The 27,657-nt window shown below is 39.4% G+C and overlaps 2 protein-coding genes across 2 annotated transcripts; one reads left to right on the top strand and one right to left on the bottom strand.

Moving 5' to 3' along the window:
- The first annotated feature begins 5,350 nt into the window (after positions 1–5,350).
- On the top strand, positions 5,351–18,443 carry LOC146628092 (solute carrier organic anion transporter family member 1C1-like). The gene is made up of 14 exons (XM_085357567.1): positions 5,351–5,446; positions 8,455–8,596; positions 9,139–9,271; positions 9,446–9,567; positions 10,501–10,647; positions 12,747–12,845; positions 13,039–13,287; positions 13,573–13,737; positions 14,381–14,576; positions 14,772–14,937; positions 15,145–15,329; positions 15,504–15,568; positions 15,897–16,014; positions 18,218–18,443. The coding sequence occupies exons 1-14, from the start codon at positions 5,351–5,353 to the stop codon at positions 18,441–18,443; spliced, it is 2,109 nt and encodes a 702-aa protein (XP_085213693.1).
- Positions 18,444–20,143: 1,700 nt separating this feature from the next.
- On the bottom strand, positions 20,144–22,327 carry LOC146628093 (B-cell receptor-associated protein 29-like). Its single transcript, XM_085357568.1, has 8 exons — positions 22,282–22,327; positions 21,767–21,873; positions 21,484–21,584; positions 21,225–21,372; positions 20,982–21,117; positions 20,637–20,733; positions 20,368–20,468; positions 20,144–20,282 (listed from the first exon to the last, which is right to left on the bottom strand). Exons 2-8 carry the CDS (start codon positions 21,856–21,858, stop codon positions 20,247–20,249), a joined length of 711 nt encoding a protein of 236 aa, XP_085213694.1. The 5' UTR covers positions 21,859–21,873; positions 22,282–22,327; the 3' UTR covers positions 20,144–20,246.
- Between the last annotated feature and the right edge of the window lie 5,330 nt (positions 22,328–27,657).

Genomic DNA, 27,657 nt, shown 5'->3' on the forward strand with positions numbered 1-27,657 from the left:
GGACAAACACTGAAAGCACATTTGAACCTTTGTTGTTTGTGCAGACTTTTACTTTTGTCTAAATTAGTTTGCCTGTTTGTTACAGAGCATGCATTTTTTTTCTGAGGCCAGTAAGAAAAGCAGTCTGAAGTTGAACTGACATTTTATCCTACATCTTATCCTATTCACGTGATACATGTCTAGGGTCAAGGCAAGTTCACTGAAATGTGCAATTAGTTTTCAAGCAAAGAACTGAATCTCGATCGAAAACTTGATTGAATATTCACTGTTGCTGGCCTACTTTTAACAGAACTGACTTTTCCAGGATTCACTAAGTTTCACTGGATAGAAAAGTATACAAGATTTGTCCAGTGCTACCATGAACACCAGACCTTAAATAGCCAGACTCACTATAACTGAGTAACACAAGTCATGGTTTGATCAACAAATGCGCAGTGAAAACTGCTGCATTATTTAGTATCTGCTGTAATTACAAGTAAGAACTACGCCATCAGACTATTATCAGCTTAATGACAGTATTATGCACTTCATTTGCATTTGTCTGTGAACGTCGAATTGTTCACCTTTAGTGTCTTCACCCCTTGAAAGCTGTAAACACTGCATACTGTTCAGCGACTGGCAAATAATCCATGCACTATTTGAGCGGAATTATGTGAAAAGCAGAGCGGCTATTGCATTTTTTTGCGGCAAATTTGCGTCACAACAGGTCTAATCTATTAGATAATCAACGCAGAAATTCACGACTTAGTTATTTGGGTTGCTTGACCTACCTGCACTCATGCACCCATATGTAACGTTTGACAGCCTGCAGATTACTAGGGCTCAATGAAACGCAGGCCCCCCCCCCCACCCCACTCTGTTCAGGGTATATGCGTGCTCCACCGAAGATCGTGCTCAGTGTCTACCGTGTCCGGCGAAACACTAGTGATGGGATTTCCGGCTCTTTTTAGAGATCCGGCTCTTTCGGTTCGGCTCACTAAAAAGAGCCGGCTCTTTCGGCTCCGAACCGGCTCTTCAGGTTGTTTTGTTGCTTTAATTAATTTATTATTAACAATAATATAAAATTATGCACAAAAGGAATTACTAACGTAAAAACAAGTGGTTTTATTTATATATGTTTATATATAAATATATGCGGTGGCCCCTAGAGACAAAACACGTACAAACTCCAAAACACATTTCTAGCATTAACTGAACTTCCAAAGCAGAGCTACTAGATCACTTAAATTACACAATTGAAAGCATGTGTGTATTTGTGTATTTATACACAGGCACTCATATATATATTCAAATAATTTAAAAAAAAAAGTTCATTTACCTGTTATTACCACACACCAAATCCGGTCGTTGGTACTTGCTGGCTTGTGTAGCCACAAGATAACAAAGGCTCAACACTGTGCCCAGCATCCTGGAGCACTTCTGTTGTCTTTTGTACGTGTTTTGAGTTTGTATGTGCTTCTGAGTTTTTATATGCTTCTGAGTTTTTACGTGCTTCGGAGTTTGTACGTGTTTTTACGTGTTTTGGAGTTTTTACGTGTTTTGGAGTTTGTACGTGTTTCTTACGTGTTTTGGAGTTTGTACATGCTTCAGAGTTCGTACGTGATTTGAAGTTTGTATGTGCTTTGTCTCTAGGGGCCACCGTAAATATACTTTTATTTATTCACTCCACATAAAATGTAATAAATAAATCATATAATACAAAAATCAACTATTCACATTTCAAGTTTTAACTATTTAAATTTTCAGCTTTTTCCTTTCACAAATTTAAAGTGAAAAGAACACAAAACACTGCAAACCACAACACAATTAAATATAAATTATAATATGAAAACTAAAAGAACATGCATATTCTCTGTCATATGGACCTGCATGAATAAACTTTCTCAATCCTTTATCATCTGCAACCGAAAATAGTTGTGGATGATTACTATACCTTTCTAATGTTGTTGTCCCTGCCTCTTTCTCTCTCTCTGGCTCTGTTCCTGTGCTACTGAGTGTAACTACCGCCCCTCCCCCCTCCGCCCAGCGTAAAGCACAAGGCTCGCGTGCAGAGTGAAGCGGAAAAAAAGTGTGAGAGAGAGGCTGAGAGAAAGAAAAAAAAAACCCCCACGTGACGGCTCGCGATAAGGAGCCGGCTCGCGTCGTTCACGTCAAAGAGCCGGCTCTAAGAGCCATTTCGTTCGCGAACGACCCATCACTACGAAACACGCTGTTCTCCCTTCATAGCACACCGTGTGAGTGTAGGCGACTTAATGAGGAGAGACTGAAGATTTTCTTTTAAACCACTGGATGTCATTTCATCTCCTCTTTGTGTGCTGAATAAGAAGTAGCCTCAAATACGTCGTTAGGAGAGAAAGCTTTGAAGCCCCCACAGTTGGGTAAGTATCATGATGTTCTTTCGAGTTATTATCCCCAGTCATTCATGAGAATGAGAATATTCATTTCTTGACGTATGTGTGTATTTAGTGGATAATCAGCGGTATAATAATAGCTGTAGATTCAAGTGACAAGAAAAAAAAAGCCCCAACAGAAAACTGTCAGTGAAGCTTCAACTGTGCATCATCAAACACTTAAATGGTGCAGTGCACACAGCTGTCTGCAAGAACAGCAGGTGATTTGGAGAATTCGGTGAAAGCTTACTGAGTACACAGTGATTAATCAACCTGCACGCACTGCCACCGATGGATAATTAAACAGGGGTCACGTGCTTACCATCATTTGAAGTTTCTCGGTGTTTTGAGCTCAGCTTGATTAAAAGTGTTTGCTTTTCGCTCGGTGATCATTTGTCTTGCGCAACTGAAAGCGCAAAAGATCCTGGCGTGTTTTTCCACAGTGAAACTGTAACAGAGCAAAGAGCCTCACACATTCATATCACTGATATTTGTAGCATCAGAAATGCAATTTCTGTAGGTGTGTAACCATTAATCACTGAGATTCAATAAAGGACCTGCCAACAGATGGCACTTGGATTCACCAGGACCTTTAGAGAGAAGGCGGTATGATTGTACAAAAGGAATGCTTCCTATCAACATCTCTATCGGAGGAAACTTAAACAGGCTTCAAGCCAAACATATGAAATGTTTGGGGGATTTTGTGGATGTTTATGCACACTAATGATTGAGAAACCTTTCATTACACACAGGGGGATCTTTGTTGTGTGTGCAACCTTAATTGGTCGAGGTTTTATAAAGAAAATGTAGCTTTGCCAGTGCAAAACATGAGTGTGGGCATTTGTATAGTTTCCAGACTAGCTGTGTCAAAAGAAACTGCTGCTCCACTGAATGTCTGTCCTTGTTGAGTGAGTGTTTAAGCCTTTACATCTTCAGCCCTCTCAGCTTTTTTTTCTGTAAGACAGAAAGGAGTAGTTCAAAGCCATGCTATGGTTCAGTGCACTCAGTGAGAAGTTCACATCACTGAACAAGCATCCTGGCCCTGCTGTCTCTCATTCTGTATCATTTGTAACACTAGACCACATGCCACACACAAGGTTTTTTCTTTATATTTTTATATCACCAAGTTGTTGCTTCTTCGTCTCCCCAGGATGAAATAGCCAATTTGGTGTATTTACTGAGCTGCCCTTCATCCATAAATCAGCTGCTTGTATTTTCCATTAGCTTCATGAATGAGCTGTTGTTCCTGCTGACGTGAATGCAGTTATATGCTGTCATATAGTGCTCGCATTATGAAAACACTGCTTCTTTTTTTGCATCATGAAATCATTAACATAATGTCCCCAGTGTTTAAGAACGAGTGCTGCTCTTCTGCTTGACTTACTCTAAATATTATTTGCAGTCTGTTTTGAAGACTGTCAGATGAATTCGCTATGCTTACCTAACGGCGACATTTGGAGAGTGGCTCACACATTCATTGTCTTTATCCGCTTTTTTAAAAAACAAGGGTGTGGGGATTTTTTCCCCTTTGAAATACCATTCAAGGAATTGCACTAGTCATTCTTGTAGTTCAAAAAGCTAACAATCGTGAATAAGAACAATTAACTGAAAGCAGATTTGATTGAAATCTGGTGTACAAATTTGACAAAAATTGATTGACTAGATCTAACTAATAGTCACATTTATACCACACACACATTAATTTATCGGTTCTGGAGATTTTGTAGATCTTGTAAGTCTCGTGTTGATCAAGGAAGAATTTAAGCATAAAAATGTGGAAACTTAGAAGTGGTATTGTTTAACAAATTCTTAATTTGATGCCAGCATCAAGTCTCAAAAAAGGGCATATAGGGCTGTGCCCTACATTTTTCATAGCAGGCTTGTACAAGTCATTTTATGAGTATTTCTTTAAGTTATGAAAGCTACTTTCATCTGCTTCCTTATTCATAAGACGTCACCCCAGCAGGTTGTTCCACATGATGTAAGCCCGAAGGGATTTGTGTCTCCTTCCAGGATTGAACCAGGGACTCTGCAAATGCTGTTATCCACTTATTTCTTTAAGCTATAATAACCCTTAACAATAAATATTCCTGGACAGGGCATATATTACTAATATAACTGCTAAAATAGGAAATGGTATTTCTATAGTTAAATGCCATGCAAGGTCTTTGGCACCAAAATCCATGCAATTAATCCAAGCATTGATATTTTCTAATCTTGATTATTGCCCAGTAGTATGGTTGGGTGGTACAATGGAACGGATTAAGAAATTGCAAATGTTACAAAACAAGGCAGCAAAAATGATTTGAATGGTTGTCAGCGTAGAACAAATATTGTAAGAATGCATAAATGTCTTAAGTCAGTTAATTGTAAAATTTAGATTTCTTTATTCTTTACTTGTATTTATTAGAAATATTATTGTTACAAAGGTAGTAATTCATTTGTATAAACACTGTATTTCAGTATAGACAGAATATGCTACTAGTTAGGTTAGTTAGATTTTTGTTACCCAAACCAAGAACTAGTTCAATCAAAAGAACAGTTTTGTATAAGGCTATGGAAGAACTGAATTTGTTACCAATGCAGATAATACAAGAAACCAGTAAAACTGGATTAAATAATTGGAACTGGATTTGGTCTGACTTTTGACCAGTGTTAAAAATGGCAACATGAATTTGAAATATTGTCTGTGCACTGTAGTAATGATGGTAAATCAGTCTTATCTGTGCAAAGGTTAGGTGATCAATGCTTACCCTGATACGAGACCTTTGCATTATCAAAATGTAAAGCTGCGTTGCAGCAGCTGATGGGGATCTTAATAAACTAAACTAGACTAAACTGGTTGTTGTTGCACAATAGTGGCTTGGTATGTAATCTCTAAATCTGACTTCATTCCAATAGGCCCAAGTGAGAACAGCTACAGTAAGTCATCAAAAGAGAAACCACAGTAGGAGGCTGCTATGAAGAAAATGGACAACACAGCCACAGACAGCTGGATTGTGGACAACAACCCTGACTCCTCCACAGTGAAAAACTCCTGTCACCCAAATCTGAAGGTAGTCTACTTTCTCCCTCTTACCGAAAACAATCTTAAGTGAGTTAATATTCACAAAAAACTGGCATCATGTATTTTTAATTTCTAAATATTAAAAAATATATATAATTCTTTTGTTCTCATTCTTAAAAAGTCCAAACATCAAACTGGGAGGACCTTCCTTTCTACGTTTCTTTTATAAAGCCTGTAATTACACATGAGACCAGCCAACGGAGACGGTTATGTTTACCAGAGAAAAGTCATATGAACACGTAGAAATCATTTCAGCCAAAATGGACAAAGGCCCCACATGTTTGTCATTTTCCCAAGTCATCTGACTGGCCTAGAGGGTGCACACAAATCTCTCTCTCTTCCTATCAAGTGGGGTCACGTGTGTCTAAAAGACACAGAGTAGATTCATTAGTTGGCGGCACTCATTTATGTGCTTTCATGTGTAAAAATGGTAAATGGTAAATGGCCTGTATTTATATAGCGCTTTTACTAGTCCCTAAGGACCCCAAAGCGCTTTACATATCCAGTCATCCACCCATTCACACACACATTCACACACTGTGTAAGTAAATGCTACTACTCGAGATAACTCTTCAGCCAGTTTGTGTAAAAACACTTTATCACACTTTTTTCTCTGTGTTGACGAATCTATCAAACACCTACTTAAAATCTGAGTTAAGTGTAGGGCATGTAAGCCTTGTTAATGACCATGCGAGGTCTAGTGCAACAGCTCACGGTGCCCTTTGGACTTGGTATTAAGTCGCTGTGAAAAATTTCTTAGACAAAGTTTGTGCTTTTGTAAAAGAGGTCTGAAAGGAGGTTTTGTACCTCTTTATTGGATTATGAGGCACACTGAGCAATAATTAAAAAGCTGCTTAGTGAACTGCTTAGGTAACTACAAGAAACAGTTACATGGAATTCCAGTAATGCTGCTTTTTTCCTCTGTGTGTGCTTTCCATTTCTGCATAGTAAAGCTATAACAAACCTCTCAGCTGGTTCTACTGATACAAGCGGTCTGCATACTTTTGATCTGAGCAGTCTCCATGCTTGTTAATCTCAGATTAGGCTTGTCCTATGTGCATGTGTTCTATGTCACTTGCAAACACTCTGAATATTCCAGTTGACTTTGCATGAAACTCTCGTTTAGATTCTTGTTGAAATGTGTTTCATTTGTCTAGTAATGATTTACAGAGACAAGCCACCAGAGATTTGGCTTTAGTTTTGTGGAGAAATTTCAGTGCTTGTCCAAATTTCAGCGTTTTCTTTTTAAATTAGTGTTAAGATTTTCTTTATGTGAAACGTTACCTTTTCTTCAATGTACAAAACAAAAATGTTTCTGTAAGCATATTATCTGTTTTTAATAGAGGTTTCAATAAATGTTAAATGGTAAAATTTAATGTGTTATTAAAAAATATAGGTTAAAAAAATTCTTGAAGAAATTAATACAGAAAATTCCTTCATTTTTAAAATGTACATTGTACCATATTTATACAGATTTCTTTTTACTGTGTTGGTATATATAAGCTCACGGCTGATGGTCAGTTCCTATAGAAAAGTGTTAATGGTGAAAATTGATTCGTTTGAATCAATTCGTTTTCTTTTGCTATAAAAGGAAAAGTCCAGAGTTCATTATTTTTCACAGTGTGCAATACAAAGGGAAGCATATGAAATGGAAGTAAGTAAGTAAAGTAAAGTAAGTCTGGATTGAGTGCTGCTGCTCAAATGTGGATATAGTGACAAAGCAATATGATATCCTCAATGCCTTCAATAGAGGAACGAGAGTCTGCTAATTATTAGGGCCGAGGTCACTGTAAAAGAAAAAGAACAAGTACGCTGGCAGGGCCCTTGGATGTGGATGGTTTCCTTAAGGATCTAGCTTGGGTTTGCAGAGACTTGTGGAGGTTTTTTACTGAATGATACACGTCTGTAACGTCATGTAGCAGGGGTACTAAAGAAGAGAGTTTATGCAATAGTTGACCTTTGGAGGAACAATGCAGTTTTCACTGTGGCCATGGATCACTGGGCTGGCACTGTCTCGGAGATATTCGAACGTGTATGGGAGTTTGTCCAGCTTGTGTTTTGCGCATTTATTGTGGTGTCCTGTATGGGGTGTGAATAATGATCCTATTTATGATAATTTTGTCAGTTATGCAATCATTATGTTTTGAAATTAAACTTTAAATTGTAAGAAAAAAACAAAGTGAAAAGAATTTGATATTTCTGGACAAGTAGGTTATATTGACATATTTATTATAATGCATTTATAATGCATTGCAGTTTGTTGTTTGGAAGCAGTCTCTTCTGCTTTCACTATTTTAATCCCTTACAGTGCAGGCTATGGTTACCGCACACCTGTTTCCAATTATGTGTCCAAGGATGTGTCTGTGTCCTTGTGGGATTGGCTTCTCTAATCCTCCCTTTGTGACTGACTGTCAGTGTCCACAGGCGGCTGAGCAGAAGAAGGAGGCTGCTCAATACACTCTCTGGCCCAGCGCATATTGCCAGCTGCCCTTTTATAAAGATGTATCTGAACTGCAAATTCATGTCATACACACACACATGTATCCTCAAAGAAATGCATTCACGTGCACTGCTGTAGCTCACTGGGTTCAGCATGCAACCCATATCCCATATGCCCATATAAGACTATTGCAGAGGCCCGGGTTTAAATCCACCCCCAGCAGTTTACTTTGTCTTCCCTCACTCTTTCTTCTAGCTTTTCTCTCCACTGCTCTGTCATAATAAAGCCTTAAAACCCCCGTATAAAAGAAATACATTCACTAAGTCTTGTGATAGGTTTAAGGTTAATTAGTGCAGGCTTGTGTTTTTGCTTGTTAGTCGAACTTCATTCAGAAATTCATTTTTATTTTGTAGTTGTATTTGAATCTGCGCCTGAAAAATGAAAGAAGGAAATTATGAGATGTTTGGACTGCAGTCAAAATCAAAAACAATCATATATCCATATCAGAGCCAGTGTGCCTGACATTGTATTGTTTTTTTCTTTTTGTGTCTCTGCAGATGTTCCTTGCAGCCTTGTCCTTTGCTTACTTTGCCAAGGCTTTATCTGGCAGCTACATGAAGAGCACAATTACACAGCTAGAAAGGCGATTTGATATCCCCAGCTATCTGATTGGCATCATAGACGGCAGCTTTGAAATAGGTGAGTTTCTCTGGCTCTTTGTGTACATTTCTGTATTTGGTGGCTGTATTTGTTTATTCTCTATTTATTGTATTTTTATGATACTAATGCTACAGCGAGACTGCTTAAAGGAGGCTTAAAAGTAGAGACGGGTGACAAAGCTTATAGTTAGAACTGGATCAGGTGACTCTAAACCATTCCTTAGTTATGCTGTGGAATACTGTGAGGTCTTGAACCAGGAATATTATGACGGCATGTTAATATTCCCAATACCATTGCATACTTCCATCTCATTTAAGCTTTGAATAGTGCCTTGTTGCATACCTAACTGACTATTGAAGAGTGAAAAATAGTTTTAAGCCACAGTATGCAGACTTGGAGTAATGGTTTATGTAGTTAGTTACAGACTTGTGGATCAGAATCAGTGCTTATCAAAGATAACACATCATGTGTATGATGTAGTTAGTGAGACTTTTCATGATTTATGATTCTGAGCAGTACATCTCATGTTTGGTGCCTCTGACTCCTCTCCATCTTCTTTTCTGATCATCTTAACCCTGTAGGGAATTTGCTGGTAATTGCGTTTGTGAGTTATTTTTGTGCCAAGCTCCACCGACCCAAGATCATAGCAGTCGGGTGTATTTTGATGTCTTTTGGAACCTTCCTGATCGCCATGCCTCATTTCATCATTGGCCGGTAGGCAAAGCGCAGTGTCTGAATGCATGCATCGCTGTTCATAAATTCCATTCACATATTACTTTGATCTCTGTAGTCTCTGATGTATTTGTGCTTCACATTGTGAATATCTAACAATACCTGGTGCTTTCTCCCTTCCCTTGTTTAACAGTCACATTGGTATTTTATACGCAGCTATAAGATCGAAACATCAATTAGATCTTCAGTGAATTCGACCAATAACCTCTCTCCATGTCCGGCAAGCTCACCTGAGTCCCTGAGGGCAGGTGACAGACCCTCTATACTGCCTTCTAGAGGTAAGACAAAAAACATTTATGTTGTTTATGACAACATGTGATTAAGGTTGAACTTTGTTTTTGCAGATACTGTTCGTGCTAGCATCGTTGCTAGGTCAGCACATGCGTGTTTATGTTTTAAGTCATTTTTGATGATGAATTGTGATAACTTGCACATATCCATGCTATAGTACTAAATGAGTAGGCTATTCATTCTGTTGGCTGTGAAATAAAAATGATACAGTACTTTTTAGAAGGTGCTATAGGTACATAAATGCAAAAAAGGTCATTTTAGCCCATTATAGGGAAGTTTCTAGGAAATGTGATGGTGTTATATCATACAAAGGCCAGCTTTTTTGAATATATATGCAGATATGAGAAGTTATCGTCATGAAATTAAAATGACTTGATACTTACGTAAAGCTTTGTAGGTGCATGAGGGCCAAAAATAGGTCCTTTTAGCCTGTTGCTTGGTAGTTTCTAAATGTTGATGTCAAAATATCTAATGCTGATAAGAACCTTCAGGGGCCTAAGATTAACCAAGTGTGTGGCCAACTTCTGATAGTGCAGGCAAAGTTGGGGGACAAAGAAACAAACATACAGACAAACAGAGAGAGATTGCGGGGATTATAGTAAGATGTGTTGACTTATTGTGATAATAGAATATTTTTCATCAATGTTTTGTTAGTGTAAATCATAATGTATAGTTTCGGCCCATCTGGCAGATGGCGAGGCCGTTCATAGTTCACACAAGTCTTCCTATTGTATTGTTCAGAATTCAACCAATCTTACACATAACAATCACCATGTGTGTCATAATCCAAACTGTTCTCAAGGTCAAGCTCAAGTTCACAGTTGTTGTTTTATGGCCAGTAACCTGCGAAATTGAGATGGATCATGAGCTGCATAAGGCTCTATGCCATTGACATTCTGACTGCTGTTTTTAAACTGCAGGCTGTGAAAAAGAGTCCAGTGTTTCCATGTGGATCTATGTCCTGGTGGGAAATATCCTGCGTGGGATTGGAGAGACTCCAGTGCAGCCTTTGGGAATCTCCTATATTGATGACTACGCACAGTCCGATAATGCTGCTCTCTATATTGGTAATCCACCTTTGTTACAGCTGATAGCTTTGATAGGAATTGGGGTTTTTTTTAGAAATTTTTTGGAAGGTTATTTTGAAACTAGAAAATTAGATACTACTAAAGATGAGTTAACCTTCTATAGATTTCTGTAATAGGAATATTCTTGTTTCACTGTGCTTTCATGTTAGGGAATATTGGATGTCTTTAAAAGAAATTAAAAAAAACAAAAGTGCTGTCAACAGGCAGAAAAACAAAAAGTTTTGTAATGTTGTTTAAGTTGCACTTAAACAATAATATACTGCAGGGACTGTACAGGTAGGCGAACATCTGCTTATTACAGATGAGAGCAGGTTCACCCTGAGCTCATGTGACAGATGAAAAGTGGTTCTGGAGAAGCTGTGGAGAACATTATACAGCCTGTAACACTGTTCAGCATGAGTTTGGTGGTGGGTCAGTGATGATCTGGGGAGGTATATCCATGGAGGGATGCACAGACCTCTACAGGCTATGCAAAATAACCATGACTGCCATTAGTCATAAGGATGAAATCCTTGGCCCTACTATCAGACTCTAGTGCAGTCAGTCCTGGGTTCCTCCTGGTGCACAACAATACCCGGCCTCATGTGGTGAGTGTGCAGGAAGTTCCTGGAGGATGAAGGACTTGATACCACTGACTGCCCCCCTCACACACCTGAGCTAAATCCAATAAAAAAAAATCTAGGAGCTATTATGCTTCGGTTCATCCAATGTTGCCAGGTTGCACCTGGCCGTCTCATTAGGAGCATGCATTAGTATTGTCCTGCAAGCACGGTGGGGCCATACAAACTACTGAGCACCATTATGAGCTGAAATTTTGGCAAAATGGGCGATCGTGGCTCAAGAGTTGGCAGTTCGTCTTGTAATTGGAAGATCGCCGGTTCGAGCTCCGGCTCTGACAGTCCTTGGGCAAGACACTTCACCCGTTGCCTACTGGTGGTGGTCAGAGGGCCTGGTGGCGCCAGTGTCCGGCAGCCTCGCCTCTGTCAGTGCGCCCCAGGGCAGCTGTGGCTACAATGTAGCTTGCCATCACCAGTGCGTGAATGGGTGGATGACTGAATGTGTAAAGCGCTTTGGGGTCCTTAGGGACTAGTAAAGCGCTATACAAATACAGGCCATTTACTAAAATGGACGAGCCTCATGCATCATTTTGTCACTCTGAAAATAGCTCTTTTCCATGAAGCAATTTGGCATATTTCTTTTTTGGTAACCTATTACCTGGTCCATATCAGTATAGAGATCCAGATTATTTTTTCCCCCAATGAGATCTGACATGTTTTCGAAGTGTTCCTTTAATTTTTTGAGCAGTGTATTTGAGCCATTCCTGTTGTATAAATAATATAAATATAAATAAAATTGAGGGCAGCACGGGGTCTTTCTGTGTGGAGTTTGCATGTTCTCCCCGTGTTTGCGTGGGTTCCCTCCGGGTACTCCGGCTTCCTCCCACCGTCCAAAGACATGCAGCTTGTGGGGATAGGTTAATTGGACAATCCAAATTGTCACTAGGTGTGAATGTGCGAATGAATGTGAGTGCAAATGGTTGTTTGTCCTTGTGTGTTGGCCCTGCGACAGACTGGCGACATGTCCAGGGTGTACCCCGCCTCTCGCCCTATGACAGCTGGGATAGGCTCCAGCGCCCCCCGCGACCCTGAAAAGGATAAGCGGAAGCGAATGGATGGATGGATAAATAAAATTGGAACGTTTGTTGTATGTAAGCACAACCAAAGCAAAGATGTCAAGTTCAGAGTATGAGGGGAAAGAAAGCCCATTTTGAGAAAATAACCTTTAAAAAAACTTAATGCATCTTTATTAGAAAACACTAAATATCATCATACAGCTGCTCCATCATACAACTAACGGTGCCTGACTACAGTTACACTGTTTTTGCCTGTAGTGGCTCTCTTCATTTTCAGTTTTCAGAAGTTTTAAGAAGATTTACTAAACTATCCAGTACAGTTTGATTTCTTTTTGTTTATAGGACATAATGTAATCCATTATGATTATGATTATGATTTTTTAACGATACAGAGATTAACCCAATATATATTAGGCTATAAGTAGGTGTTTTTTGTGTGTCTCAGGTTGTGTCCAGACAATATCAATAATTGGTCCTGTCTTTGGGTACCTGCTGGGGTCCCTGTGTGCCAAAATCTATGTCGACATTGGATATGTGGACATGGGTGAGTAACATGTCATCTAACCATCAACTACATCTTTAAGAATTTGAAAAGGTAATCAGTAAAAGTAAAAAGTGATCGTTTTTGCTTCAACTCAAGTGCTTAAGGAGCATGTGACTTTAGTAAATACATAATTGTGGTTAATTACAACCATAAAAGAATGAACAGCGCCAATAATGTGCTTCTATCTTTACAGAAACTATCACTATTACTCCTGGCGATGCCCGCTGGGTGGGCGCATGGTGGCTGGGCTATCTCATTGCTGGTGCCATCACCCTCATGTCGGCCGTTCCTTTCTGGTTCCTGCCAAAATCACTGCCGATGCCTGTGGAAAAGCATGACACCAACTGCACACCAGAGCAAACCAGATTTATTAAAGATTCCCCAGGCTTGAAGCACATGTTCAGACCCGAGGAGCCAGCTAATTTACATCTGATGGCCAGTGGTAGGATAGTGATCACAGTGTGCTTTATGAAAGAATGTTGATTTTCCATTTTAACCGTATTATTAAACTGACTGTGTGCAATTAATGGAATCTTAACGGCTCTAAGATCTGTTTTACTGCTATAGTATATATAATACTGTCATTTCTGTCGACAGTAAACACAAATAGAAGTTTATTCCTTCTTGTCAATGTGAGAAAATCAAAATAGTTTTAATGATAAATCAAAATAAAAGGCTGAGGTTACTTCAAGAAGTGAAAATCACTCATTTAAACATCCTTTCACAGAATTCGTCCCCACATTGAAGAGTCTCCTTGGAAATCCTGTGTACACCATCTACTTATGTGTGACCATTGTTCAGTTCAACTCTCTCATTGGTATGGTCACCTACAAGCCCAAATACATTGAGCAACACTACGGCCAGTCAGCTTCAAAAGCCAATTTTCTCATGGGTGAGCAAGATATTATACTAATTTATATTGTTTACCTCATTTGGATTATTTTGTTCTTTTATCTTTGTAAGTGAGATCTTTGTAGAGCTAAAAGCTTGCTTAGAACCACTGCTGTTTGGCTGAAAAGTACCTATTTAAGGATGCAAAGTGATGTGAGCTGGATGGTAATCATAAGAGTTTCATGAGCTGGCTTTTGATCAATTTTTTATACCCCGACTCCCACTTCCCTCTTAAGTAAATGCTGCAAATTCAAGATGACAACCTGGTTTACCTCAGTCCTTGGGCATTTGACAGACAAACGACAGACATTGATTTAAAAGCACTTGAGGCAATCAGACCAATTAACATGTCTCCCTGATGCGAATGGAGACAACGTTGCTCTTTTTGTCCCCTGTAACCGAGTGGGTTAAGAGTACATCGGCTGATGAGAAATACGTCCCAGATCCTCTGAACCACCATAACTTATTTTCATCTTTCGCAACATGACTTAAGTAAAATATAAATGAGAGTGCTTTGATGTACATGAGTGTTCTGACTTTGATCCCTTCTGGCGAGTGATGTTGCTGCCTGATATCGCCTGTTTAAGTTCTTTCTCGATTCTCCATCCATTTAAGGATACGCTGTATTCTGCGGTGTCTCATAGGCATGATCAACATACCTGCAGTGGCCCTTGGGATGTTCTCCGGAGGGGTTGTGATGAAAAAGTACAAGCTGTCTATCATGGGAGCAGCTAAATTTGCCTTTGGGACCTCTCTGCTGGGCTACTTTCTGTCACTCCTATTCTTTGCCATGGGCTGTGAGAACGCTAAGGTCGCAGGCATCACAGTTTCATATAGTGGGTATGTAATACCTTTGTATATTTTCCTTAGTGGACTTGATAGTCATCAAACCAGGAAATAGATTCAGAGAAAAAGGGATTGGGGTTTTATTTATTTAATCTGCCACTGTTTTTAATTCCATGGCTCGTTTTTCTTGTCTGATCGATGTTTTAAAAGGGCTGACAATCACATGCCTTTTTTTTGTGTCACATGCAGACTGGGGGGCTTATCTTATCAGGAGCAGTCTCTCATCTCTGACTGTAATTCGGATTGCTCGTGCACAAGCAGAGAGTGGGATCCAGTGTGTGGAGAGAACGGGATCACCTACGTGTCCCCGTGTTTGGCTGGATGCAACTCCTCCACTGGCTCTGGCAAGAACACGGTCAGACACACACCACTGCCCTCGTGAAACTTGCATGCTTTTCAGTAAACGCAGCATGATATTCAGGCTTGATTCTCAATTTTCATTCATATCGTACCGCAGAGAAGCATGTGACATTTCCGTGATTATTTACAGACAGAACAAGTGTTTCCTGCTGTGCCGCAGCTCATTTATCACTGAGTCACACCTTGTTTTCTTTTCTGTCAGGTGTTCAACAATTGCAAGTGTCTCGCGGTGGCTAATACCCAACCAGGCAACTTGACAGCCAGCCTGGGTCAGTGTCCACACAGGGACAGCTGTGAGAAAGTCTTTCCATACTTCCTGGCTATGTCTGTCCTCAGTTCCTTCATCATCTCTCTTGGGGGTACACCTGGCTTCATGCTGCTTGTCAGGTCTGTCATATTCTGCTTTTGTGCCTTAAAGCCACTTTTTGCTGTAATGTTGTTTGTATTGTTCTGAAACGTCTCCCTCTAAGAAATACAAACGTCATTCTTTCATTGTCATTCTTTAAGTGTTGCCAGGTTAAAAGTTGAGTCCTGTCTAATACCACAGTGTTGTTTCTAAAGGTGCATTAAACCTGAGCTGAAGTCTCTCGCTCTTGGAATCCACACCTTGGCCACTCGTACCCTTGGTGAGAACCACCTTTGCTGTTCTTGGCATACATCACTGTCTATTTCATTTACATTTCAGGCTCACAGACATTTCCCTCAAGCTGACTTTCAGCATAATATATATAGTGAGCACAGTTATTGGGAGATCACCAATAAAAATTACTTTTTATGTTAAATTAACCCAAAGTATTTAGCTTAGTACGGCTAATTATCAGTTTAGCTGTATAATTATTAATATTCAAAGTTATTGTAAGGAAGTCTGACTTGTTTAGATTGTAACGTGAGTTCAGGCGAACCGTGATTTGACTTGAAATTCTGACATAAGTTACTTTATATGTTGTAACTCAGCTGGAATACCTGCCCCTATATACTTTGGAGCCATAATTGATACGACCTGCCTCAAATGGGGATACAAGATGTGTGGAGGAAGAGGAGCTTGCAGAATATATGACACTTCAGCTTACAGGTACTTGTAAGATGCCTTTATTTTAACTTTGCATGTGATTTCTATGGGATTGGCTATCCTTCAAACTCTTGATTTAGTGACCCTGTAATCAAGTTATGTGCAAGTTATTACGCACAGCCATGAGTTATGGTTGATTTATTTAAAATGCTGAACCCATAGCAGATCTTAAATGTACCGCTGGAGGAACAGTGCATTCAAAATAAAAAGTGAAGAACAATTGTTAACAACTGTCAGACCAGTGATTTTAAACACTTTCTGGCATTGATTTCTTTTTCTTTGTCTCAGCTTCAGACACCAAAACAAGCGCATGTTCATTTTTTTTTAATCACTAATGATAAAAAGGGATTCAAGTTCAATTCTACCTAAGTAAGGATTAGCATCAGAATTCTATCAGACATTTTCATTACAAAATAATATTGATTCATTCTCCACCCCCCCACCCCCCACCCCCACCCCCCACTGCACCAAACTACTGTTGGGGCTCTGCCCATAATCTGAAAACCACTGAACTGCACGCTGTCAGCAGTGAACTGATGGTGTTGGGCACACTAGGGAAACTATTGGTTAGAGACTTCTGCACAACAGAATTATAGCAACCATGTTTAATGACCTCCTTGCACTTGAAATGGTTGCTTCAAAGATGGAAACAAGGTCCAAGACCACTTCAGTCAGTTTTCATCTTCAGACCGACTTTGGTGAGTCAAGACCACGAAAAAAGGGCAACAGGATGGATTCAGTCAAGTATCAGTTTGTCACTGAATGGAGTCAAGTTGGCAATGACAAACAATTTGCTTGTTTACTGTGAAAAATCATTGAAAATGACAAACCTGGTTCTGTCTGTCTACATGTTTTCGTATTACTCTTACACTTTACTCTTAATGTTTTTTTCAGGGTGGAGTGATTGTACGGGATAGGTTTTTAATACATTTAAAAAAGAAAACTTGGGTGCACTCGTTTAAATTTAGTTAAATCATTCACTTAAATCTTTTAATAAGTGGCTCTACAAAACCTTTTAACTTGACGAGGCCAAGTCCTGTTAACTTCTTGTTAATGATCAAGATTGGCTACAACTGGTAGTTTCTTTTTGAACTCCTAACCACAAGTGTGCATTGAGAGTCTGCCCAGAACCTCACAGAATTAAAACAGAAATTCAGAATTTCCTCCACAAATAGTGATGTAGTTGCTGAGGAACAGCAATTTAACCACAAAGTGGCACGGGCGCTCAGCAACCCTGCTTTTATATTTCTGTCTCTCTTCCACAGCATGCCTTTTAGCCTGTCTTCCTTCTCTCTCCCCAACCGATCGCGGCAGATGGCCGCCCCTCTCTGCCGGAGGTTTCTTCCTGTTAAAAGGGAGTTTTTCATTCCCACTGTTACCAAAGTGCTTGCTCATAGGGGGTCGTTGATGGTTGGGTCGTTCTCTGTATGTATTATTGTAGGGTCTACCTTACAATACAAAGCGCCTCGAGGCGCCTGTTGGTGCTGTATAAATAAAATTGAATTGAATATAGGAACTAGAGTATAATCACTTGGCAGGCAGTTGGGTCAAGCCCCCTACTGGAAAGAAATGCATTGCAGGCAAGTATTCTTCACTTGTGATCACAACATGTTGGAAGTGTGTCTGCGTTCAGCAGCAGCTGTTTGGAAACTTTCACTCGTCTTTCTGAGACTGATTGCAGTCGGTCCAAATTGAACTGCAATTCTTTGACAGGTTGCTTCCCACCAGGTGACCGGTGCAATCGCTTTGTGACAGAAGGTGGTCATCCTAGACGTTGAGGGTGTTGCCCACCCTCTGGGCAACCAGCTGCAGTAGTTACTGCAACTACATGCAAAATGCAAAAATAGTTCAGTAACATCCCTGGGCTATTACAGATTTGACCTTGTCACAGTCAGGTTTACTGCTGTGTTTTAACGGTAGTGCCTGAGAGATTGCAGTTTTGGAACAAAGTATTTTGACTGTAATAAATAAAAAGAGCAGTAATTTTACCTTTTCTTAATTTCAAGTCCTGTCTTTAGTAGAGAGCTAAGATTGTGGCATTACAACATCTTCCAAAAGGACTAGAAGAAAATGCTATTTATACAACTTTGAATGGGAAAAAGTCCAGTAGTGACTAACCTTTAGGGATTTGTAGCTTCACTTAGAGCTGGCCTAAACCGTGACGGAGCAGTTCGTACTCTTAACTGTTGCTTTTTTTTTTGTACAGGAGAGTCTACCTGGGTCTGACTTTGGGCTTGAGAACAGTCTCCTTCTTCCTTTGTATTTTGGGATTTGCTCTAATCAAAAGACATATTAGGAAAGAAGAAAAACATGTGCTGACCAATGGGAGTGCAGAGTTGGAAACACTGAGGAAAGAGGAGAACAGCTCTATACATTGTGAGCAGTTTGTACTGGCCTTGGACTGCAATCCCGACAGAGAAACTCGCTTGTGAGCCTCGGCGCATCTTCTTTTCTTCTGACTCAGCCCGACGAGCACCTCACCTCACATCTACTGAGGAAGACACACTGTGGACATTTTTCATAGCACACAGAGTATATATATTTGTAAAGGATTTGCGTAGATGTACGGTATCTGAAATTAGTCATTTTATAAAACAGTCTGATATTTCTGGAATGTGTATGTGTTTGTGTTTTTCATGAATGGAAGACTTTCATAGAAAAAAAAAGATTGTAATTGTGTTGTACTTTCTGTTCTTCATTTTTATGATTAAACGTGATAAAATCAGATTTTGCATTTTAACATTTAAGATGCCTGAATATGATGGTTTAACATACCTGTTTGTGCTGTGCTCATGGCTTTGCTTTTAGTTCATGCATGCACAGGTCTGTCTAGTGTCTCTCACACCTGCATCGCGTTTCTACTTGTGAATGAAACAATTGGTCAAGGGGTAGATCAAAGCTTGAGCAACAGGAGTAGCTCCTTGAAAGGGTATCTCCTTTCCATACAGGGTAAAACCCATCACTTCCTGTACAGATATAAGGGGATGTATTCAGTGACCTAACTGTGCCTTACAGTATGAAATTAAATAGCACAAATTCCACAGCTGTTTTATTTTTGACGTATAGTGGCTTTCAAAGCACCTTTTCTAGGTGATTATACAATCATCTACTACAAATATACAACACTGGGCCTCTTAATCACACTGATCATAGCAACAAGTTCAGGAAATATTATTAATTATTATGAAAGTTTATTTTTCATACTCATATTTATACCATCAAACTGTCACCAGAGTATGATACAGTATGTCAAGATTAGGTTTGCCCTCCTAAAGTCAGTTCAGTTAGAGCCACTAGCTTAAAAGAAGATTATTATTTCCATCTTCCATATTTTATACTTGAAGATATGGGTCTTACAACCCAAGCCTTCCCCAGAGGCAGACGAGGCAGGCAGAGAACGAGTAGAGCTCCTCATACAGAATAAAGTGGAGGTGCTATTCAAATCGGCTTCCAATTTGGCAGTAAATAGCATAGATTATATGAGATTTGTTGATAATCAGCCATCAGCTGATGGCTCACAGACATCTGGTGAAATGGCATTTGTGAGCAGCTTATATATATGTGTATGTATATGTTTTTACAGGAATCTGTGCAGGTTTCTGGAAAACTAAGTACACCATTAATGCTTTCATAGGAATTACTATAAGAGGGTAAGTAGCAGTCAGGAGCTGCTAATCAAATGCACATGATTAACTGATCAGCAAGCTTGACTAGCTCTATAAGCAGTTCTGTCAGTTTGCTGGTCTGGAGCATTCAGGTGTATGCAAAATAATGCAACAGGCTGTGAATCCCCCACAAATTAACCTCAAAGTGACACCTTCTATTGTTCACAGAAATAGGAAAAATCTAAGAGCAACATCTCAAATTACACAGCTCTCCATTCACATGTGAAATGTTCAAGTTCATGACAGCACATCCCATTACAGTGTATAGTTTATAGTGTGCATCCCATTGATGTACAATATAAAAGTCATTACAGTAACACTAACACTTTGTGTTTATAACACAGCTTAGCAGTCAGTAAAAAAAGAAACAATGCATATTCATAATGAAGAGTTACTGTAAGTTAATAGCAAGATTTGTCTATTGCACTCAGTTCAAACTTTAAACAACAATGAAGATTCAAAGACAATAAAAACAGGTCGGGTAGCAAACTAGATACAGCACACAATCGAGAGGTATAAGGAAAAAAATGTCCATGGAAGGAAGTAAGAGCTGATACTGTGTTTTAATGTTCACCAATCCTTTTTGTCTTCAGCGCTCTGAAGATTCTGTCAATTAAAAACAGGATCAATGTGGGATTAGCAGTGTGAATATACAGGAGATATTCTGTGATGTGTGTTTGTCATGTATTACCTGGAGCTGATGGTGTTCTCTGAGCAGTCTGTCATACTCCTGAGCCAGACCTTTGGCTTGTCTCCTCATTGCCTCAATATCAGCATCAGACTTACGAACAGCTACACACACATACACGCACTTAATGATTACAAATTTGGACTACATATCATAAATGCTTTTCAAAATGTATCTATTGTACAACCATATGACCAAGAGACCTCTTTGTCTACATGCTCTGCAAACGTAGGTGCAGCTTTCCATTAACGTATTTAAATTAGGTCGCTCACCCTCCTCGGCAGTCTTCAGCTGACCCGCCAGCTTTTCCACCTCCAGCTTCAGCTGCTGCTTTGCTGCTGACATGGATTTTTCCTTTTCCAGGAAAGACTAAGCACAAAGGATTCTCCTTAGTTACTGAGCTTAAGCTGATTATTTAAACAGCAGATGACAGAGCACATGTTAAGTAGAAAGCATAGGAAAATGAAATCACAGCATGGTGTGTGCCTACAGTATGCTAATGCGTGGGCATGACCCAGAAACAAACAAACAAAAAAAAGCAAAGTAATTTTTATTATGTTACTTGACAAAAAAAAAGAAAAAGAATTAAAAAAAAAAAAATTAACTCTGTTTCTCACTTGCTTGAGGGTCAGTTTGTCCTCCTGCTGCTGCTTAGCTGCTCTCACAGCATTGTCTATTTGTGACTGAAGACCTGCGCTGTCCTCCATGGTGACAGCAACCTGGTTTAGCAAAGTGGCAACCCGACGCATCATACTGTGTTGAAGTCACAAGACAGAAAAAACACAACAAAATAAGACAGTACTTCAACACGTGTGAAGGGTGTGCAGATGGAGCAAAGTAAGTGACAAAATTCCACTAACAGCCAGAGAAAGAGAGAGAAGCCAGATATGTAGAGGTTCCTCTGGGCTCTGAAAAGCTTCATGTGGACGTGGTCGTACACATTTGGGTTCACTTTAGCATCTTGCATGGGCTCAGGACCGGAATACTTCTGCACCTCGCGTAAAGCGTCTGGAAGGGTGGACAGAAACACGACCAAGTGGGATTTGAATACACTTGCTATTATTTTTTAATATCTGTCACACAAAGGAGATTATGTCTGACTCAAAAAAGCTCGCTTACCCAGGAAAAGAACAATAAGGACCATTATTATTGTAAAAAAGCATTTATTCCAGTAAGGAGATAACCAGCTCCATATTCGCCACCTGAAAATCAAACGCCACCTGCAATGTAAAGGTATAGACGGTCTGCTGGGGAAGGATTTGAATGCACTCTACTGGCTATTTGTGTGAACTGCCCGTTTGGGATGATATATCTTTTTAAATATTTCAGAAATTGTGCTCCTTAAAGCAAGTATCTAAATAAGCTTTTGATGACTTATGATATGCTTTTAAAATTGCCTTACCGCTGTGCTGATATTAAAGGCACACACAAAATAAGGTTGACTGTGATCTCTGCATACAGGAAGAAAGCCACCACCGTCCACTGGAGAGTCATTGCCACTGTGATTCTCTGCAGAGATAAGCACATTGATCTATGGGTAGTGTTTTATACTTGTGGAAATCTGTTTTGCCTCCATTGACGAGAGCATTTGTCTGATAGATACTAGCTTTTAGATTAAATTACTCTATTAAACAAGCGGAAGTGGGTGTGAAAGTGGCCAAGTATTCCTCTATTTTGATCTAAATTTCGTCTAGGAAACCAGGCACCACGCACGAGTTTCTGAGCATGCATATAAATGTGTCTACAGGCCTACAAAGCAGGCCAACAGTAGCAGCTATTCGGCTGTTTTCTCTATATGGGACATTTATATCAACATTTATACCAAGTCATTCATCACCGGCTGTTCTGAATGCTGAGCTGGAGCCTACAGCGAAATATAAATCTATGCAAAGCAAAAATATAAAGTTGTTGGCTTACCGGACAAAGTTGTATGGTGCAAAGTAGGCTACTGGAAAGTCCAGACGAGCACACATGCGCGCACACATTCACGACAGCTGCTGGGGAGCCTCAGAGCACCCACAGCCCTAAATAAAACTCTGCCGGATGGCCTCATTAGGGAGTCCCCTTTGGATTGCATCAAAACCCTTAAAGTGATCAAAAGATTAGTTTTTAGTGACAGAATGATTTCAAGAAGTTGTTTTTGTTTGCCTTCATAATGTTACTGTACAAAAGAACTAGGGGAGACCGGGGATAGTTGTAACGTGGGTCAGTTGTAACACTTCCAATTTCTCCAATCAGGGCTAAGTTTCAAATGATGTGACTCATCCTGTGCATGCCCAATTCAGTTCTGCTATCACATGTGAAAAATCAGCACATTTTGTCAAACACAGACAATTTAACACGAAAAAATGTAATTTGTATGCCAAAAAGTAAGTTTTTCTACTGTATTTCAATGTTTAATAGCATTATCTGCTTTACAGTTAAACTCATCAAATTTAAATTATGTTATTTGTATGTCTATGGGGATATATTCTGTGTAGGTCTTTAGAGCTAGTGTTTTAGCCGTTGGCTGTAATGTTAGCTAGTTCATGGCTATAGGAGTCTGGGTCAGTTGTAACAATAATGCAGATGTTACAACTTACCACACTATTACTTTAACTTATATTAAACAAGTTGGGGCAACGACATCAGCAGAGAGAGGTTCACTGGTCGCTTTTGTATATGTGGTTAATGCCATTGGCAACACAATTACTTCACTGTTTGTGTTCCCCACACATATATTATGCAGACCACTGTGTCAGAGATGGACCAGTAGGAAGTACTGGTAGTGGAAATAAATCAGGATGGGTGCAAGAAACAGATTTCCTCATCTTTCTGAGGCACTTTGCAAACCACACCAAGGTAAGCCATGATAAAAAGTAATGGAATTGCGATGCTGGTGAACAAATACATTTTTTCAGCTTCATTGTTATGTTTAAAATTGGTGCAAGAGTTGTAGGTTATAATGCCCACTGAGCCAATGAGGCCAAACTCAAGGAAGACCAACCAAAATTAATGAAATATTCAGTTGCAGAAAATTCCATAATTTGTCTTTTTTGGGGGGGTTGGAATATGTTCAAAAGCTAGATTTCTGCATTCTGTCACACACACACACACACACACACACACACACACACACACACACACACACACACACACACACAGCTACATAAATGGCTCTAAGTGCATTCATGTGTTGAATAAATAAAGATTACATGTTAATATTTTGTCAGTACCCTTATTTCATTGTGTTACATTTCACCCCAGGATATGTTACAACTAACCCAGACTATGGGGTTAATTGTAACATTTCACTCTTTGTGTTTGAGGCCATACCATGCAATGGGTAATTGTGCTGCAGAGAAAATAGCTGCACCATTTAATAGCCGAGACATGTAAATACTTTGCATTACATTTTGAATCCACTACCTTAAACGAGCTCCAATTTACAGACAGAAATGTCAAAAATGTTACAACTATCCCCGGTCTCCCCTACCCAGTGATCATTATATGATTATAGCAAATCATTAAAGCAAATATAACTGATGTTTTTCCCAGATATTATAATGAAAATAAACGGAATTCATATTTGCACTTCGGGTATAAATATGTTGGCTTTTCTAAATGATTTTTCTTTTCATTGAAGACTAGAAGGCCGTCCAGAAGGGGGCGATGTTGATTAAAGTTAGCTGTTGCAGAGGCGCCTGGAGGAGGACGACTTGGATATCTTTTGCAAATACTGCATTAAACTCACTCCAACACAATTCCTCATGTGATAATCAAATATAAGCACATTGAAAAGTGTGGATAAACGGTTCTATTTACAAACCAACATAATGTAAGTGTCAGTAAAATAAGGAAATACGAGCTCATTACAAAAGCAAATTGATTTCTTAGTTGATAGAATTGCTCTTATTGTGTAACCTTTAAAAAGGCTTCAGATGAGGGTTTTTTTTTGGACATTTCTTCCTCTCAAATGTACTCAGCTTGCAAAGTGTATTCACATGGGCTTCCTCTGTGAAAGAGACTGGGCTGCTATCCTTTTTGACTGCATTTCTCAGGAGGGCTGAGGAGCAAAATCTTTACAGCTGCACCCTGTGATAGCTTTTGGAGAGCGGGTAAATGAGTATGGCAGAACTGAATGTGCTTTGATTGCGCTCCTCTCCACATCATGTTAGAGGCTACACCCACTGTTTGTACTCATAATACATCTACAGGGAGGCATCCATAAACATGAAATTATGTACACACACCAAACATTTTATTAGAAACACCTGTACACCTACTTATTCATATAGTTATCCCATCAGTCAATAATGCGGCAGCAGTGCAGAGCATAAAGTTGTTCAACTACAGATCAGGAGCAAACCATCCATGTGGACAAAAAGAAACAAAAACACGATGGAAACAAAAACAAGCAATTACAGACATGATTCTGCAGGTTGGGCAGGTTTAAATATTTCAGGAACTCACAATAGAAATAGAAAATACTTGAAAAGAAAAATGGGAGTGAATGGCAGTTCAGTGGATGAAAATGCTTCGTTCAAGAGCGAGGTCAGCCGAGAACAACCAGACCGGTTTTAGCTGACAGAAAGGTGGTATTGGTTCAGATAACCACTCGGGAAAAGAGCATTTCAGTGTGCACAATCCACCTCGAGGTACAAATAAGTAGGGTGATTTGTAACACGATTGTACAGATTACAAATACATAAGCTGAGAGTAAAAGGGGGAAAAAACTCATTTGTAAATTGACAGTTTGGACTCAAGTGGTTTATTCACTCAAATGGTCCCACTTCAGCATTTACTTACAGATGAATGTCAATGCTTCACATTTCTCTTGCTAGAAATATGATTAAGCAGTCTTTATTAACAGGCTACGTACCACAGGCTTTTAAGGTGGCAGTAGCTAAACCATTACTTAAAAAGCCCTTAACTGATCCATCTGTCTTAGTTAATAGACAGTTAGTTATTATATTCTTTTAGTAGTCTTCACAGAGTTAGCTTATTATTTGCCAAGAACTGGTTTATTTGAAGAGCTTCAGTCAGGATTTAGTGCAACAATGTACAGAAACAGCATTAGTGATGGGTACTGATAAATCTTCTTACAGTATCTGACAGTGGACTCATCTCTGAGCCTGTTAGACCTCAGTGCAACATTCAACACCAATGACCACAATTTTTTTACTACAGATATTAGAAAACATAGTTGGTATTGTAGGAATGTTTAGCTGATTTAGAGTTTAGAAATGTGTTAACATAGAATGTAGAATTATTGTAGAGACACTGACACTGCCCTCAATGTAATAAAGGCCTGACTGTGTCATGAACTTAGGAGTAGATTGTAGGAGACCCCTCCCCCAGTTGAACTGTGAAAGGTCTCAACATTTGTAACTGGAAAACTGTGGTCTGGAAGGGAGATGGGTTTTTATGACCCCTAGGGAGTCGCCTACATCCACAGTGTTTTAACTGTCACGCACACTCACTCACGTGCACACACATACACACAGGTATGCGTACACAGTCACTCACAAGCACTCACATAGACACGCGGGAACGCGCACATGTAGGTCCTCACCTGCTTGTGCACATAGACACAGACACAGAGTTTGCAGCACACCGTGGGGGGGGGGGGGGGGGGGGGGGGTGACGATGGGGTCGCCTCTATAAAGCTGGCTGTAACTAACAAAGGGGTGAAGATTTTGCAGAGAGTCACACCGGCCTCGCCTTCCCTTCTAGAAGTGCATGCTTAAATGAAGATGAATAAAGATGAATAAAGGTTTTGTGAAATAACTACTGAGTTCCGGTGCCATCTCTGGAAGTTTCGACGAATAAAAGAACCGGGGTGAAACTGATTTCGTAACAGTATTAAAGGAACTTCACACTGTGATTTGTAATATATATATCTGATAGATGTAAATGGTCCTTCCCTTATATATTAATCATGGAGTTCCACAGGGTACTGTGTGGGGACCAGTTCTATTTACATTACACAGCTTCCAATAGGCAAAATTATTAGATAAATTCTGTATGCATTTTCATTGCTATATTGATGACACCCAGCTTTATCTATCTAAGAAGCAAGATGATACAAATCTATTACTTAAACTGTAAGCATGTCTTTAAGCTATAAAGGCCTAGATGACCTGTAATGCTAAATTAAGACAAAACTGAGGTTATTGTCCCGATCCTAAAAATCTAAGAAACATGACACTTAACTTTTATTTTATAGAGCAGTACCTTAGCCTCCAGTACGACTGCAAGGAATCCTGGAGCCATTTCTTGATCAAGAAATGCACATTAAACAAATCAGTAGGACTGCCTTGATTCATTTGTGAAATATCTCTAAAATTAGAAACTTCCTGTCACATTAAACGTGATGCTGAAAAACTAGTTCATGCATTTATTATTTCTAGGCTGAACTACTTTTACTTCATTATTATCAGACTGCTCTAAAAGTAGTAGAAGAAAAGGCTTCAGTTGATACAGCATGCTGCAGCAAGAAAGAGACCATATTTCTCCCATATTAGCTTGTGTTTACTGGCTCCTTGATAAATTCAGACTTCAATTTAAAATGATTTTCCTCACACACAAAAGCTTGAATAATTAGACGGTCATATTTGAAAGACCTCATACTATCTTATTTTCTTAACCGAGCACTTTAGTTGTGGCGGCCTTACTTGTGGTTCCTAGAGTTTTCAAAGGTAGAATGGGAGGCAGACCCTTCACTTATTGAGGCTCTTTCCTGTGGAACCGGCTCCCAGCTTAGATTTAGGAGACAGACACTCTCTATCTTGAAGATGAGGTATACAACATTTTCATATAGCTTACATTGAGGGCTGGATCAAGTATTTACCTTGCAAGATAAATCTCCTAGAGGCAACTGTTTTTGTGAATCAGCAGTATATATTAATAAAATTGAATTGAATTGCAGAGTTTATGAATAGCATCAAAATATGCACCTTTTACCTTCTTTCTGACATTTTCATGTGACAAACATATGCAATATATCTTGTTTCTCTGACATTTCAAATCAAAGCTAACTACAAACAGCTAACTTGCTAAGCTTCCAGTCCCCGGCTATGCACAGCATGCGTCAGTGAATGTCAGGGAAGGCTGCCTGACATATGAGGCCCTCATAAATTTCCAAACTGATATATTTGAAAAACAGAATTGTTATTAAGCTGTAATAAAGAGACAAATATGTCCATAGTTTTACTTTCAGTTGCAGGTAGACTTACCCATATTGTAAATGGTTATGGAAGGTCACAAATGTGTTTGTATTCACTGCCGTTCACTGACTTTGGTGACTTCTTG

This window comes from Diplotaxodon limnothrissa, linkage group LG7, assembly GCF_057381915.1.
Source record: "Diplotaxodon limnothrissa isolate DT_005_m linkage group LG7, D_limnothrissa_male_GT1.1, whole genome shotgun sequence".
In the NCBI taxonomy this organism is placed as follows: Eukaryota; Metazoa; Chordata; class Actinopteri; order Cichliformes; family Cichlidae; genus Diplotaxodon; species Diplotaxodon limnothrissa.

Coding starts and splice junctions, on each gene's coding strand:
- LOC146628092 (XM_085357567.1), top strand. CDS start 5,351: ATGAAGAAAATGGACAACACAGCCACAGACAGCTGGATTGTGGACAAC. Junction 13,288..13,572: donor TTTACATCTGATGGCCAGTG/GTAGGATAGTGA, acceptor ATCCTTTCACAG/AATTCGTCCCCACATTGAAG. Junction 15,330..15,503: donor GGCTTCATGCTGCTTGTCAG/GTCTGTCATATT, acceptor TTGTTTCTAAAG/GTGCATTAAACCTGAGCTGA.
- LOC146628093 (XM_085357568.1), bottom strand. CDS start 21,858: ATGACTCTCCAGTGGACGGTGGTGGCTTTCTTCCTGTATGCAGAGATC. Junction 21,118..21,224: donor TTCTCTCTCTTTCTCTGGCT/GTTAGTGGAATT, acceptor ACTTCAACACAG/TATGATGCGTCGGGTTGCCA. Junction 20,734..20,981: donor ACAAACTGACCCTCAAGCAA/GTGAGAAACAGA, acceptor CTTTGTGCTTAG/TCTTTCCTGGAAAAGGAAAA.